The 14,232-nt window shown below is 47.1% G+C and overlaps 1 protein-coding gene across 2 annotated transcripts; it reads left to right on the forward strand.

Moving 5' to 3' along the window:
* Nucleotides 1-9,053: 9,053 nt before the first annotated feature.
* Fabp5 (fatty acid binding protein 5) lies at nucleotides 9,054-13,178 on the forward strand. 2 transcript variants are annotated; one of them, XM_050161731.1, is made up of 4 exons: nucleotides 9,267-9,441; nucleotides 11,815-11,987; nucleotides 12,297-12,398; nucleotides 12,913-13,178. In XM_050161731.1, the coding sequence occupies exons 1-4, from the start codon at nucleotides 9,363-9,365 to the stop codon at nucleotides 12,964-12,966; spliced, it is 408 nt and encodes a 135-aa protein (XP_050017688.1). In that variant the 5' UTR covers nucleotides 9,267-9,362; the 3' UTR covers nucleotides 12,967-13,178. The 2 variants fall into 2 exon arrangements, with proteins under 2 accessions (XP_050017689.1, XP_050017688.1); XM_050161732.1 differs by lacking the exon at nucleotides 11,815-11,987 and having other exon boundaries at nucleotides 9,054-9,441.
* The last annotated feature ends 1,054 nt before the right edge of the window (nucleotides 13,179-14,232 follow it).

The following is a 14,232-nucleotide window of genomic DNA, read 5'->3' on the forward strand; positions in this document are numbered from 1 at the left end:
GCTCACAGAGTCTGAACTGACAACCAGGGAGCCTGCGTGGGACTGACCTAGGCCCTCTGCATGTATGTTACAGTTATGTAGCTTGCTCCTCTTGTGGGACTCCTAACAGAGGGAGCAAGGGCTGTCTCTGACTCTTTTATAAGTTTTTGGAACCCCACTCCTCAGACTGGGTTGTCTTGCCCAGCCTTAATACATGGGGAGGTGTTTAGTCTTACTGCAATTTGATATGCCCTGTTTGTTGATGCTCACAGGAGACCTGCACTTTCCTAAACAGAAAGGGAGAAAGAGTGGATTGGGGGTGGGAACAGGGAGGCCTGGGAGGAAAGTTCAGGGAGGGGAAACTGCAGCCCAGATCTAAAATACATAAACGAAGAAAGAAATAAATGATTTTATTTCAAGAAAGAAATTTAGGCTTTGGCACTCTCTGATAGGTGAGAATTAAAATGAACAATTGCTGATACATTATCAATCATTTTTCATGCACTGGAAATGGGCACTGCTCATATTTCCACTGTTCACAATTATAAAAATAACTGAGGTGTGTCTCACTCAGCCAAGCCAGAGGATAGCCATTACATCTTTTGTCAAAACTGAAAACAGTAATATGTTTAGTTTGGAAACACTCAGGGCACAAGGATCCTAGGAAACTACCTTTGCCCTTGGGTGACCTTAGAATTAGCCATTATCACTATGATGCAGTGTGTGATATCTGGGCAGGGGATAGCACAGGATAGAAGAGTGAGCTGGCACAGGCCATGCACAGGAGAGCCTAGTGCACCCTTCCCCATGGGCTGACAGCTTGTGTGACCAGGGCGATAAGAAGCACAAACAAAGCTATTCCAACCTCCTGGCTCCTTCAGAGGAGCACAGAGAACATCTGCACACTGGTTCGACAGGCAGCTCTGTGCATCTCTAAAAGCTTGTGGGGTAGTCAGCCCACAGTCAATTTAAAGGGATTAGAGGTAGGATTTAGGTGAGTTATAACGTATTCATGACTCTCCTTAGCTAATCAAATGAGAGGGAAGCAGTGAACCTGCTCCATCAGGATTAATACCGCTGAGCAAGAGGACCCCTGGGTGTGGTTGATCTGATTAGAGAAATTATTAGCTATTATAGAGAGGTCTCAAGGAAACGCTCAAATGCTGTATTGGAGGGAAAGCAGTACCTCGGGATATCGGGTGGTGGGACCGATACGGGAAGGGGGAATTAACACAGAAAGACTCTTAGAAAGAAATGCTACCGTGTGCGCGTGCAATTTTACAGGCCAAAAGTGTCCTCACAGAACCTGGTCTGTATTTTGTCTGTATCAAGGCTTAGGAGTGCTGATTTAGTCTGAAGTGGGGTTGAGGAAGTTAGGGGTGTCAGGGCATTTGAGGTGCAGCCTGGTAGCACTGTGCCCTTAGCCTTTGAAAACTGCCAGCGTGCGGTATGGAAGGATTAGCCCAAACTGTATTTTTGCCATCTGAGGCCATGAGCTAGTAACATCTGTAATATCCAGTAATACAGACATCTGGATAGTAGGGACTTATATGGAAGTCAGGGGAATCATTCATTCTTTGCTAAGAGTTTCTGTGCCAGGGTCCAGCCTCAGCTCGGGTTCAGGTCCTGAGGCGGGGAAGGGGAGTCAGGACAGGAAAGCTGCTGACCTCTGGCTCGACTGCAGTCAAGTGACCCTGAGTAGCTCAGGCCGTCTTCATTTATACTTAAACAGAGGTTTTCTTATTAGGGTTACATTAACAGCTTTTATTATTGGCTTCTAAGAAAATTATCACAACTTACGGAATACATCATGATCATTATGAAAGCCCCCCACCTCTTTATGCTTCCCCAATACACCTTCCCACCCCCTGCATAGCCTTATTCTAGACACACAGTTCAGGATTTTTGTAGGCTTAGCCATACACATTCTGCTCTGGCAACTATTCGTGCTTACAAAGTTAAAAAATGACAGACACGGAAACAATGCTTTAAGGACAACAATATTCCAGCCTAGACAATTCTTTCATGTCTGCAAGATAAGCTTTCTACAGTTCCTTTTTGTTTGTTTATTTTGCTTTAGTAAGTGGTCCCCAAGTCTCACCTTCTCTGTAAAAGGCAGACTTCAGCAGAGCACTCTTTTCCCACCTCACGTCTCCCACCATATATTTAAGCTCCTGAGTATGGCAGAGATGGTTCTTTCCGTCCTGCATTCTGCACTGTTATTTTTGCTCTTGGAGCAAGCCAGATCCTACCGATGATCCTATGCCTGGTGTCCAGGGAATTTACTCTTAGCAGTTGGCACTATGTCTGTTCCTGAGCCCTTTCTCCTATTCTGTGATAGAAGCCTTACACTCCTCCCCAGAACTGTGAGATGTGGAGACTGTCTCAAGTACTGTTGTCTCGTACGTACCTACCTGTCTCTATTGAGACAGAAAAGTTCCTAGGAGAAAGAGTTGTAGTTATTAATTCCATGCAAGAGATTTGAGAAGCATTAGCCCCTGCTGAAAAGAGTAGAATTTCCAGGGGAAATTATAGCTGTTGCATGTGTGACTGACAAAGTAAAACTAAAAACAGCCCAAAGAATCAACAATATAATGGAAGAGAAAAGAGCCTGCCAGCTGCATGAACCTTGCAGATTCCTATGCTGTTCTGTGGATCGCTGGTCCTTGCCAAGGGAGAGCCCATTGTCCTGAGGACACCTGTCGGGCAGACAGTCATATGTTGATCTGAGCCTAGGCTGCATGGCTCCCAGCATCTCTGCTCTAGACTGTGGCCTCTGCTTAGTTTGAAGCCACTCCCCCTTTATTGCTGTGACTTTTGCAATGCCTCACTTCCCTTCTAGCTATCACCTAGCCGGTTCATTTAGCAACCATGTGTTTGTGATCTATTATTTAAACCACGGTTAAGTTTTAATGGGAAGCCATGATAGTCACGTGGTACAGAAATAGAACTGCTTGAAGTAAAAAGAGAGACGTTCTTAAGACCATTTTTAAAAATTCCTTAAATAGGAACAATCTTCTGGCAACCAAAATGAGCGCCTTCTCTTGGTGAATAGTCAGAGTTCTTGGACCCGATGCATTGAAAGATGTGGGGTTTTATGTTCTGGGTACAGCTGAGGCTGTCTGATTTCCTAACCTTGGTCTCAGCGGGAGATCTCTGCTGCTAAAGACAACTGACAAGGTGTAGCTCTCGCATGTATCTGCTTCCCAGGACTTTGCTTTGGAAGCAACTCTGGTGGTTTCTTTTTTTCTGGCTAGAAGCTAACATGTGTCTACAGCAGAGCAAGTCAGACTCAGGACTGACCGTTCGCAGACTTGTATAAAACTCAAGGGAAGCATTCAACTTAAACAAACCCGGCTCCAGCCTTCTCACTTCCACACACCATTTGAAGCCTTTGACGATGCTTTCTGGAAAAATCAGAAACACAGCTGTCTCAGGCTGATCAGAAAAAGCCCAAAGACTGAGTGAGATAATGTTTTTACTGAGTTCGATCCATTTCCCGTTTGTCTCCTGGAATCTTCAGAGGATGAGTTACACACACACACACACACACACACACACCCCAAATCAGCTGATACTCAGTCTTCATACATATTTATATATGTCCCATACATAACCTCTCATATATATGTGTGCGTGTATGTATGTGTGTATCTGTCTCTAGTTAAGTTAAATGCTAACACAATATAAAAACAATGTGAAAGTTATATATAAAATTACCATGAAATCTGCAGGAAAATGGATACACCTAGAAAATATAACATTAATCAAGGTGACCCAAACTCAGAAAGAAAATTCTACATTTTCCTTCACATATACAGATCCTAGCATATAATGTATACATGAATGTATGGAAATAGTTCTAAGTGTGAAAACTAGAAAGGAGACAGAGAAGTTCATATTAGGTGAGGAGGGTGGAATGCAGGCCCAAGGACACACGAGTCACCAAAGGAGGTCTAACGCTAACTTATCTTTCTAGTTTTGACCCCTCCATAGCTTTTGTCTTTATCTGTGGCTATTTGAATTCAACTTTCTGGGTATGGACGTAGCAGGAACCATCGTTACATTCCTGACGGAGCCAATATGTGTTATTGGGGCTGGGTTTTTCGGTTGCAATGATCATGAGGACAATAGGAGTGAGCCCTAACTAGCTAGTCATGAAAACATGTGTCCCATCAACCCACTTAGAAAAGGTGATTTTTGAAGATTTATTTATTTATTATGTATACAACATTCTGCTCCCATGTATGCACGCACGCCAGAGGAGGATGCCAGATCTCATTACAGATGGTTGTGAGCCACCGTGTGGTTGCTGGGAATTGAACTCAGGACCTCTGGAAGAGCAGCCAGTACTCTTAACCATGAGCCATCTCACCAGCCCCCAAAAAGGTGATTTTTAAAATTTGGTTTTGGGGAGGGATTTTGTAACCTGAAGATCCCCCATTTTTTATTCTATTTAAAATTCATCAAATCCTTCTGTTATGGTATTATTTAACTTGTAAGCCATGTTGTTATACCTAAAATAAAGTTTGGTGTTTAAACATAAAAACAAGAAGTATATTACATTGTTTATGGAATAGTGACAAGACAAAAATCTCTAGAAGTTGAATCGAGACTCATTTTCCTCGAGTATTTCTCGTCTCCATCGGGCAAATGTCTGTACGTGGAGTGCACAGACGGAGAAAGCTGATCATAGTTTCACATAAGGGTATGAGGATATAATCAGAGGCCGTTTTGTAGCAGTATAATAAAATTATTTAACAAACTGAAGTGGCCAAGGCCCTGTGTATGGATTCAGGAGTCTTCTACTACCTGCTACCTGAGGACAGTCCCTGGGCCGGTAGCTCCACTGCTAGTGAGAATTAGTAGATGTGAATAATGCCAGACCCAGCTCTGGACCCACTGAATCTGAAGAACAGTCTAGCGAATGTAGCCTGGCCCGGACACTACAATTGGAGAAGTGTCATTTATACTGAGATCCCTCCTGCTTTGTACTTGGTTCTTTTAGGCTTTTAAATGTTTTTCTTGCCAGACACTTAGAGAAGATGATTAAGTCTCCTCTACGTGTATCAATTAAACATGAATCACGTGGGTATTCCGTGGTATAAGTAACATGGTGTTCCCTCTTTCCTCCCCATCTCCTGCATGCTAGGCCACTGATACTTACTGCCCTTAGGAACTGTTATATAGAAGAATGAACCTTGTGGAAGCTACATCTGCCTACACCAACAGCAGCTGGGGTGTCTGTCAATGAAATCACACACTGTGCTCCAAAGCTTCACACCCATGTCTGTTGAGTGTGAACACAAGAGGCCACCAGTGCTAATCAAATAAAGCCCGGGAGGAGTATTTCACTCCCACCACTAGGTGGAAACAGAGTGATTTGAGCATTGCTGTTCAGGGCCATGAGCTATCGTGGGAGCATTTCCCAAGCTGGGGCTCAGAGACAGGGCAAACGTTGCTTCTGACTCGTCTGTTCTCAGGTGATTAAAGGAAAAGCTGCTGGAAATTCTCCGTCTTTCATTTATCTCCGTGCGTACAGTACCGTTTTTAACTTCCTGCAGCTGTTTTGGAGAAGGGCTGGGTATTCCCAGCGACACAAGCACTATGGTTTCCAAAGAAGAAAACTAGATGTTCAGAACTGAGTTTCTATCATTCCTTGTTTGGGTGACATAAGTGTCTAAGGCCTGTGACATGGATTTCTTGGTGGCCTCTTCAGATTTGATCATTAACTTGGGCTCATTCCAAAAGGAAGTGTGCACCCTGTTAAAGCCACCAGCCCAGACAGCACTGACTGACTGCTCCTGAGAGATCAAGGTTGATTGTACCTAAGAAATTACAAACCCACTCACACCCAAGAAGGCCCTGTAGGCTAAGGATGAACTTTGTGGGCCAGGGATGTGTGGGAATCTGAACATCCCCACAGGCTTGTGGACGACTTCTGTTTCAAAGGCAGACTTTGAACTTGGCGCAGAGGGCTCAGTATGCTGGAAAGAAAGCCAACAGCACCTGCGTTGTGAGGAGCTGCACGCTCTAGCGTGTGCTCAGGTGCTGCTGCTGGAGACAGACACGGCTAGTGCTTGCAGTGTGGGAACCATGTATGAAATTAGGAAACCCACGGGATAAAGGTGTGCAAATGTTATGGTTACAGTATGGTTTTGTAAACACATATTCACACAACACATGCACATGGACACACAGACACACACATACCCCTGGTAAAGCATTGGGAGGAAATAGTGGATTTCTCTAGTTATCTGAGTAGTAGGCTTATAGACCAATTCTTATTTCCTTTATGCTTTCCTGTATTTCCTAAATCTCCTGCAATGTGTTATCATGTTTTATTGTTATTATACAAAGTCAAAGAAATTGATAAAGAATTTATAGATAGGAACAAATTAAGCAAAAAGAATCTCAGATGAACTGTATTTGTGTATACAGTTTATATATGTATGTAGTTTAACCCTCAGCTGCTCATGGGAAGCGTCCAGATGTTGCTTGTCTCACCCTGGCGACACAGCAATAAACAAGGCCTTGCTGATCGCATCAGACATGAAGATGTATTTAACTACACAAGAATTAGTTCTACTCTTCAGAGCAAAAATTATACATTGATACTGAAGCTTGGCTATCACCACTATACGGGATCCAACACTGGAGGACACACGTGAGACAGCCCCTGATGAGCTGGCGTAGAGGCATCGGGGAGCCGCCGGCCAGACGGCCAGACGGCCAGACGGCCAGATGGCCAGACGGCAATCCAGAAGCGCCAGTGCTTTCCCGGGAGTCAGTGCTTAGTGTCCTTCCGAGCATTGCTTTCTGAGCAATGGGCTCTCAGGTGTAGGTACTCAGGCCTTATGGAACAGTGACAGGTCAAGTCAGTGTCACCAGGGCTATGGGAACTGGGCTGCCAACCCGAAAGATGGAGCCATAACTGGTAATAAAGGGAATGCAGGCCAGGGAATTTCTCGCAGCACGCTAGATGATTTTTGGATTTTAGTTGTGTGAGAGATGATACAATAATTAGTATCTTGGCAGAGTGGCTCTGGCCTCTGCTCTCACCTCCCTTACGAGCAAGCGCCACGAACAAAAGAAAGCAGGTGCGGTCTTGTTTCACAAGGTCTTTCGTGAGAAAGTCCTCGAAGCAGGTTCTGGTTCTACAACTCCACAGCACCAACTTTCCTTACCTCATTTCCTCTTCCCCCAAACTGGGATAACCCGCCTCAGCAATCAGTGGGCATTAGGGTTCAGGGATGTAAAGCCAGGAAAGACCATGTAGTGCATAGTAGATACTCAATAAACTGACACTGTCTCCACGGCAACAGCTGGTCTGTGTGGCAACATTTACATTTCAGTCCATTTGGCCTTCAGTGAGGCATGGGAGCAGCCAGTGGGACTCTGTGAAAATGACACTCTGAGAAGATCCACAATCCACGCACAGAGAATATTACCAGAGCAAGAAGGGAACTGAGGGGCTCAGGACACACCACAGCAATATATGACCTCAGCGGAGGAAAATACGGCATCCTCATACATGTCTGGCATAGTTTGAGCTAGTCTGAGCATCTGAAGCCTCTCCACTAGCTTTGAGGAGATGTTAAGGCAAAGAAACTTGTAACTATGTTGTCATGAGTGTGCACATGAACACCCTGCACGGGTACACACTTGGGTAGGAGCCAGAGGCTGGCGACAGTAGTCTTTGTCAGTTGTTCTCTGCCTTGCTTTGTAAGTGACAAGGTCGCTCACTGAACCTGAAACTTGACACGTGACTGGCTGTACCAGGAAGGCCAGCAATCTGCCTGTCTCTGATCCCTCAGCTCTGAGGTCGCAGACACTTGCTCCCAGTTTTTATGTGCGTGCTGGGGATCCTTAGCAAACCCTTTGCTCCTGGGTCATTTCTCAGATGAGAAATCAGGATTAGGGAAGTGCAGATGCACCTCCATTCAGAGGGCCTTATCTGTGAATGAAATCATTTGGAGTTATTGTATATACACAATCTAGTGAAAATCGGGGCTCAGCTGCCCTCCAGTAGACTCGGGACATTCACATTAACCCATAGTTGGACAAAACTGTCTAATACAAACCTGCGCCATAACAAAGCATGGAATAGCACAGGTAACCTTAAATTCTGCACTGAAAAGGAAAATCAATAGTTGTGTGGTGGACTTTTACTAACCACGTGTGTATTTTATTCTTGATTTTCCCTGTGTAATGACAACTTTAGCAGGGTATGTTGGACATGCCTGAAATCCCAGCACTTGGTAGCTGAAGACAGATGATCAGGAGCTCAAAGTCCCTTTTGGCTCCATAGGAAGTTTAAGGATAGTCTAGGCTATAAGAGACCCTGTTTAAGTTGGCTCTCCATAAACTTTGTTCACCATAAGGTTCCTCTCCACACTGTCTCACATGCTCCCTTTGTCTTCCTGAATGCTCCAGACTCTTAGGTCGGCTTGGGAAGCCATGGATCTTACAGCTCCTGTCACCTGACTGTCCTTGGAGCCTCGCATTTTGTGGGACTTCTATGCATATCAAAGTGATAAAACAGGATTTTTATATATCAAAGTATTCGAGGTAATTTGCTAATTCATAGCTCCACCAAAACCCCCCAGGGATGAAGGAAGGACTCGTTTTGACCCCTTCTAGGGGAAGAAAAACTGATAAGACTCTTCAGTGACAATGGCAGTCACCTAAGCTGAAACTTGCTACAGTTGAGTGGAGAAACCGAATTTCCAAAGTCATTCTAATCTCACCCAGCAGCTGCTGCTAAGATTGTCTAGCTCAACTCAGGCAGACAACCCAAGAGGAGGCCCAGAAGTCGGGAGGGTGGGGTCAGCAGGTTCTTTTTAGAGGGAGTAGGACGTAGGTTTGTCAAGGTTAAGGACACTGCAGTTTATCAATCAACTTACTAATCAGCCAATCAATGCCCATAAGCCAGGCGTTGGCTAATTAGTTCCTCTGGAGTACTTGGCAAAAGCAAACGGGCGGCGGCAGGGCGGTAGGGCCATGGCGCGCAGGTCCATGGGGTCCAGGCTGTACCGGGGAGGGGGAGGGGTTCCTGGGCGAGCGGACGTGCGGGACTGTGCCGGAGCGTCACTGGCGGAGGAGGAGGGCGCGCCAGGCGAGTCGCAGCTTGCAGGAGCTGCGGGAGACGCGTGACTTCACTGTCGGGCGCAGTCAGGGTGGCACCTACAGACCCCAGGCACGGCCCCGGCGTAGGGGGCCGGGGAGTGGCGAGGGGGCGGTCCCGGGTGATGCGCATCTCCTATTGGCTGTCCGGCACCTCCCCACTGCAAGGCGATTTAAGCCGCGGTGGAGCCCGGAGCCGCACAGCGCCCCCGCCACCGCGTTCTCCCTGCTGCTGCTTTCATGCTTGCCCGCCCGCCATGGCCAGCATTAAGGACCTCGAGGGGAGGTGGCGCCTGACGGAAAGCCAAGGCTTTGAGGAATACATGAAGGAGCTAGGTGAGGACACATCGCCGAACCCCTGGGTTCTCATTCCACGTGCAGGCATCCCCTTCCACCACGCGGCCCGGGGAGCTGCGTGGAGCACCACGCGACTGTTAGGATGGGTGCGCGCCTTTGCTGCTCGGCTCCGGACGTGGTGAACTACCCACTTCTCTCCTTTTCTGCTTCTCGCCCACGAGGCAGTCCCCCATTGCTTCCGGTCTTGCAGGGGCGCGTGCTAGCCGTCCTGCTATGGTCCCCCTACAGATGAACCCCCTCAACGGTCCATTATTGTTCTAACTATCCTCACCTGGTGCCCCACCACCTGCCCCCATCGTGGCAGCACCCACTCCCCTTTCCTACCCTGCTGCATCTTTTGTTCCTAGATGGCGGGAGTCCCCTTCCCCCATCTCTGTAGGGACACCGTGTGGTAGGGCGTGGTTTCTGCGGAAGCCCTTTAGAGTCTGTGAATAAGGATGCTGCTCAGATCTCTTTCTATGCAGCATCTCTCAGGCTCTCTCCTCGCCCCTGGCTAGGCGTGGCTCCCGCGGCGCTGGACCGGCTGCTGGCTCTGCTCACTCTGGACACAACTCTGGGTAGCTGGTGGCCTATGGGCAAAGCACGGAGAAACCCGTTGTACACGGTTGTAGCCCAGCCACTTTTCTGTTCTGTCTTGTGAGTCAGGAGGGTTAGGAACGAGGAGACCGTGGGCTTGGCTGGAAAACCATAATCAGAAACTGCTGGCCTGTGGTTGCTCACTGCTACACGATGGGTGTGGTCTTGTAGTAGCCACTTGCCACTTAAAACCTAACCAAGAGGGAGCAAGGTTCAAGTTGAGTCTCATTGGAAATAGTGCTTCGTTTTCTGTTGCCTACTCTTAAGAGAGGGATAACATGTAGACACATAGAGCAGACAAACAAAACGGACCTTTGTCCCAGATGCCAGGAAGTGGGATGGAGTTAGCTGAACAGGGATTCTCTCCGGAAAGGTAGTGCTGGGATGAGGAGGCAGCTCTCGAGGCTGCTGTCCCCAGTGTCCCGATGACACTGTTGACACCTCCCTGCACACTTCAGAACCAGACTTCATTCTCTTTTAGCCAGTATCCAGCACTGCGGGGTTAAGCCCGGCTCTGATGAATCATGCTTGTATGTGTAATATTGTCAGTAGAATGTGAACGCAGGCTCTTGTCCTTTTTCTTTTACCCAGTGGAGGAGTAAATGAGCATGAGTCTGGAAAGGGCCATTTGCTGGCCTCGCCCAGACTGCACAAGCGTGAGTGAGGACCAGCAGAGAGCACTGTTGGCAAGGAACTGGGTGCTTATGCTTGAGTGGCTGGCTCTCGGGATTCTGGAGTTAGGAAGGCCTGACCCATAGACACTGGGCAAGGGGCGCAGAGCGGCAGGAAGACCCTGGGAACACAGGAGCCGTCATTCGGCCTGGGTCATTATCTCCTCTCTTGTGAAACATCTCAGGTTCTTTATGAATGTTGTCACCAAGGGCAAATACATACATTAGAAGCTAATGTCTAACCCAGCAATGTGAAATTTCATACCTGTGTAACTGCTGTAAATAACAGACTACACAGGATAAAAACCAGCCAGATAGTCAAATAGGACAGGTAGTACAGGAGTCAGAGTGCACTGGCGGGTGCACAGTGCACAGGAGTCTAACCAGGCAGATAGAATGCTGTTGCACAGCTTTTTCCCAGGGTGCTCCTCCACCTAACATCACGGCTGCGTTCCGTACTGTACTATTTGAGTCCCTCAGGGTTGACCCCCCCCCTTTCTTTTCTTTGTGGTCTGTTGACTGTTTACCAGGGGCCTGCTGTGTGCTGGCTGGAGAATACAGTGGCGGAGAGAACCTGGTGTACAGCAGGACTGGACTAGGCCCTAAGTTTGCAACTCCGAATATTTTATTTTCATCATCTCCCAACTGCTTTTTAATTTTGTTTTGTTTTCAGTACAAGGTTCCTATGCAGTTTAGGTTGACCTCAAACTCTTGATCCTCCTGCCTGCAGCTCTGGGTGTCACCATGCCTGGGCCTATGTCAACTGCTTTAGTTACGGATAAAGTCTTGCCTGACATTCTGAGGATGCACAGCTCAGTGGCTAATAGAGTTTTAGAGCCATGTTGTCAGCACTGGCTGCCCCCAGCTCTATCATTTCCGGCTAAAGGTGTTTGCCCCGCTCTCCCGAGTCCAGTGGAGACACCCCCATCCCCACTCACAAGCACAGGACGATCATGGGGCTTACATGCATTATATTGCAAACACTGGATATGTGTTTGTCAGCGAGCAAGTGAGAATAGGCCAGGCAGATGAAATGATTACGGCTCAATCGTGGCTTCTGTTGTGTAAGTTTTAACTGATCCGTATGTTACTTCCCGTTACACAGGAGTAGGGCTGGCTCTTAGGAAGATGGGTGCCATGGCCAAACCAGACTGTGTCATTTCGTGTGACGGCAACAATATCACCGTTAAAACGGAGAGCACTTTGAAGACGACACAGTTTTCTTGTACGCTGGGAGAGAAGTTTGATGAAACTACAGCCGATGGCAGAAAAACTCAGGTCAGCTATAACACTGCGAACTGAGAGAAGCTTCTAGAGTGACGGGTTAGCTCGCATTAGTGACATCTTTACTTATTGCCAAGAACTTGGTGTAAAAATATTTTATGAAGTTGAATTTTGATAAATCAGTAAAAGGCCCAGTACTGTGAGATGCAAACATCTTAAAGTTTATAGATTGTGGATAAAATCGGGATGGTGGATGAAGTAGACCCACCAAGGGAAAGATGAAGACGTGCTGGGGTGGGGGTGGGTCCTGGGAACTCGTGTACTTTGGAAGATGGAGGAGTAGAGCACCCTGTGTCTTTGCAGACCATCTGCACCTTCACCGACGGTGCCCTGGTCCAGCACCAGAACTGGGACGGGAAGGAAAGCACAATAACCAGAAGAGTGAAGGATGGAAAGCTGGTGGTGGTGAGTGCCGAACTGCTTGTGGCGCACTGGGATGGGGGCTCGCAGCCACGGTCACCGTAGCGTCTCTAACGAGAGAAGGAGATTTAGGAAGAAAATATTCAAAATAGCAATTCAAAACAGAGCACTCATTACTAAGGTAACCCTTGATGGGACAGAGAAGTGAAGGGATTCCCAGAGTGTAGCTGCAGCAGTTTCTTCCTGCTGCCAAACAGCCCCTTGTACCCGCGCCCATACGTGCGTGCATGCGCGCACCACACACACACTTCCATTTATTTAAAGTAAGAGATATTTGCTGAGACCAAATGAGTAATTTGGAGGTCCTAGTCCGTGCTTTAGTCTTCCGGATAGCAACTGTACCTATAGACAGAACAGCAGGTCCCAGCTCTCCTCAAGTCTGGAAATCCTAAGATGCTTCCTCTCCTTCAGCAAGGCCTGAGACAGGAGTTTACAGCATTCCGGCTGTGATGTGCCCTGCAGTGTACAGCCAGCCTGACTTGTATCTTGCTTCTCCTAGGACTGCGTGATGAACAATGTCACCTGCACTCGGGTCTATGAGAAGGTGGAGTGAGGATGCCGCTCCACCCCGGACAGGAGTGAATGAGCTCAGTTCAATGAGCAGGTCATAAATATCTGCACTGCTTTTTTTTTTTTCAGTTTTATTTTTCATGACTGTGTTCAACCATCTTTATCACCAGCACTTTACATGAAACCCATGTCAGAGTGTTGGTTTAACTGGGATCTTCCCTTTGGTTAGTAAATAAATGTGTTTGTGCTACTTCACGGTGCGTGTGTTCTTCCAGGTAGTGGAAATTGGTGCTCCAATTGGTGATTCAATCAGGAATTGAAAGGCTCTGAGCTATTCTTCTGGGTCCCTATGGCTAATATATCCCAGCAGTTTGTAGACTTGGCCAGCTATTTTGCAGCGAATACGTGCCCAGTCATTTAAGCTTGTTTTATACTGTTTTTGAGCTTGGCGTCAACTCAAGAATTTGAGACTATTCTTATTGAAAGATGGCTTCGTAGACCTTATACTATAAAGGAGTATAAGGTTTCAAATTCATAGTTTTCAGGTGGTGCAGGTACAACATTCATAAACTGCAGTGGAACATTCGTTTAGTATACTGAGGACCTTCAACTACTGAGAACTTTTCTGGGTTGAGAAAATCTGAAAACTGGACAAATGCGAAACACTCCCAGCGTTAGAATACGATGCGCTCCACAGTGCTCAGGACCTTCTGTGCACATCAGAAGCGCACGATAGATGTGAAGAATTGAGGTTTAGTGAAGCTCTCTTGCATTTCTCAGGCTCGAATGCAAATACCCACAACCCACATTTAGGAAATAGGTTATAGGTACAGATCTCTGTGTACACATTGCCTGCACAACATCAGAGGGGCTGACACTGTTACCTGTATTCTGCAAATAAGGGGCTGGGTGTTTGACTAGCTGACTTGTTCAAAGACATGGGAAGTAGAGCTGGGTTGCAAAGCTCACTTCACTTCACCATGTCCTCTTAGTGTGTTTGGTCATTTCTCAGCACAGCCTCTTCCTGGCATGTGCTGACAGAGTCTAAAGCTCCTAAGGGAACTCAGACTTTTTCTCTGACCACCTACCAAGGACAGGCATCTCAGAAGTCACCGAGTCATACTGTAAGACCAGTGCTTCAGAAGCTGGACCATGAGTGTCGTGATAGCCTCAGCTCCATACAGGGCCCTGTGTTAAGAAAGAGACATGCTGGCCAGTAGCCATGAGCCGCAAGTGCCTCCTGGGCAGTAGAAATGTGGCAAGTCTGAGTTGAACTGTACATAGTCTTATCTCAAAACCCTGGTATGAA

Source organism: Alexandromys fortis, unplaced genomic scaffold (assembly GCF_014885135.2).
Source record: "Alexandromys fortis isolate MF-2015 unplaced genomic scaffold, M_Fortis_MF-2015_v1.1 scaffold_74, whole genome shotgun sequence".
Lineage (NCBI taxonomy): Eukaryota > Metazoa > Chordata > Mammalia > Rodentia > Cricetidae > Alexandromys > Alexandromys fortis.

What these genes read in the sequence shown, in the direction of transcription:
- Fabp5 (XM_050161731.1), top strand. Translation starts at nt 9,363, where the DNA reads ATGGCCAGCATTAAGGACCTCGAGGGGAGGTGGCGCCTGACGGAAAGC. An exon ending in GGAATACATGAAGGAGCTAG is followed by an intron (nt 9,442 to 11,814) that starts GTGAGGACACAT and finishes CCCGTTACACAG; the next exon opens with GAGTAGGGCTGGCTCTTAGG. An exon ending in AGGATGGAAAGCTGGTGGTG is followed by an intron (nt 12,399 to 12,912) that starts GTGAGTGCCGAA and finishes TGCTTCTCCTAG; the next exon opens with GACTGCGTGATGAACAATGT.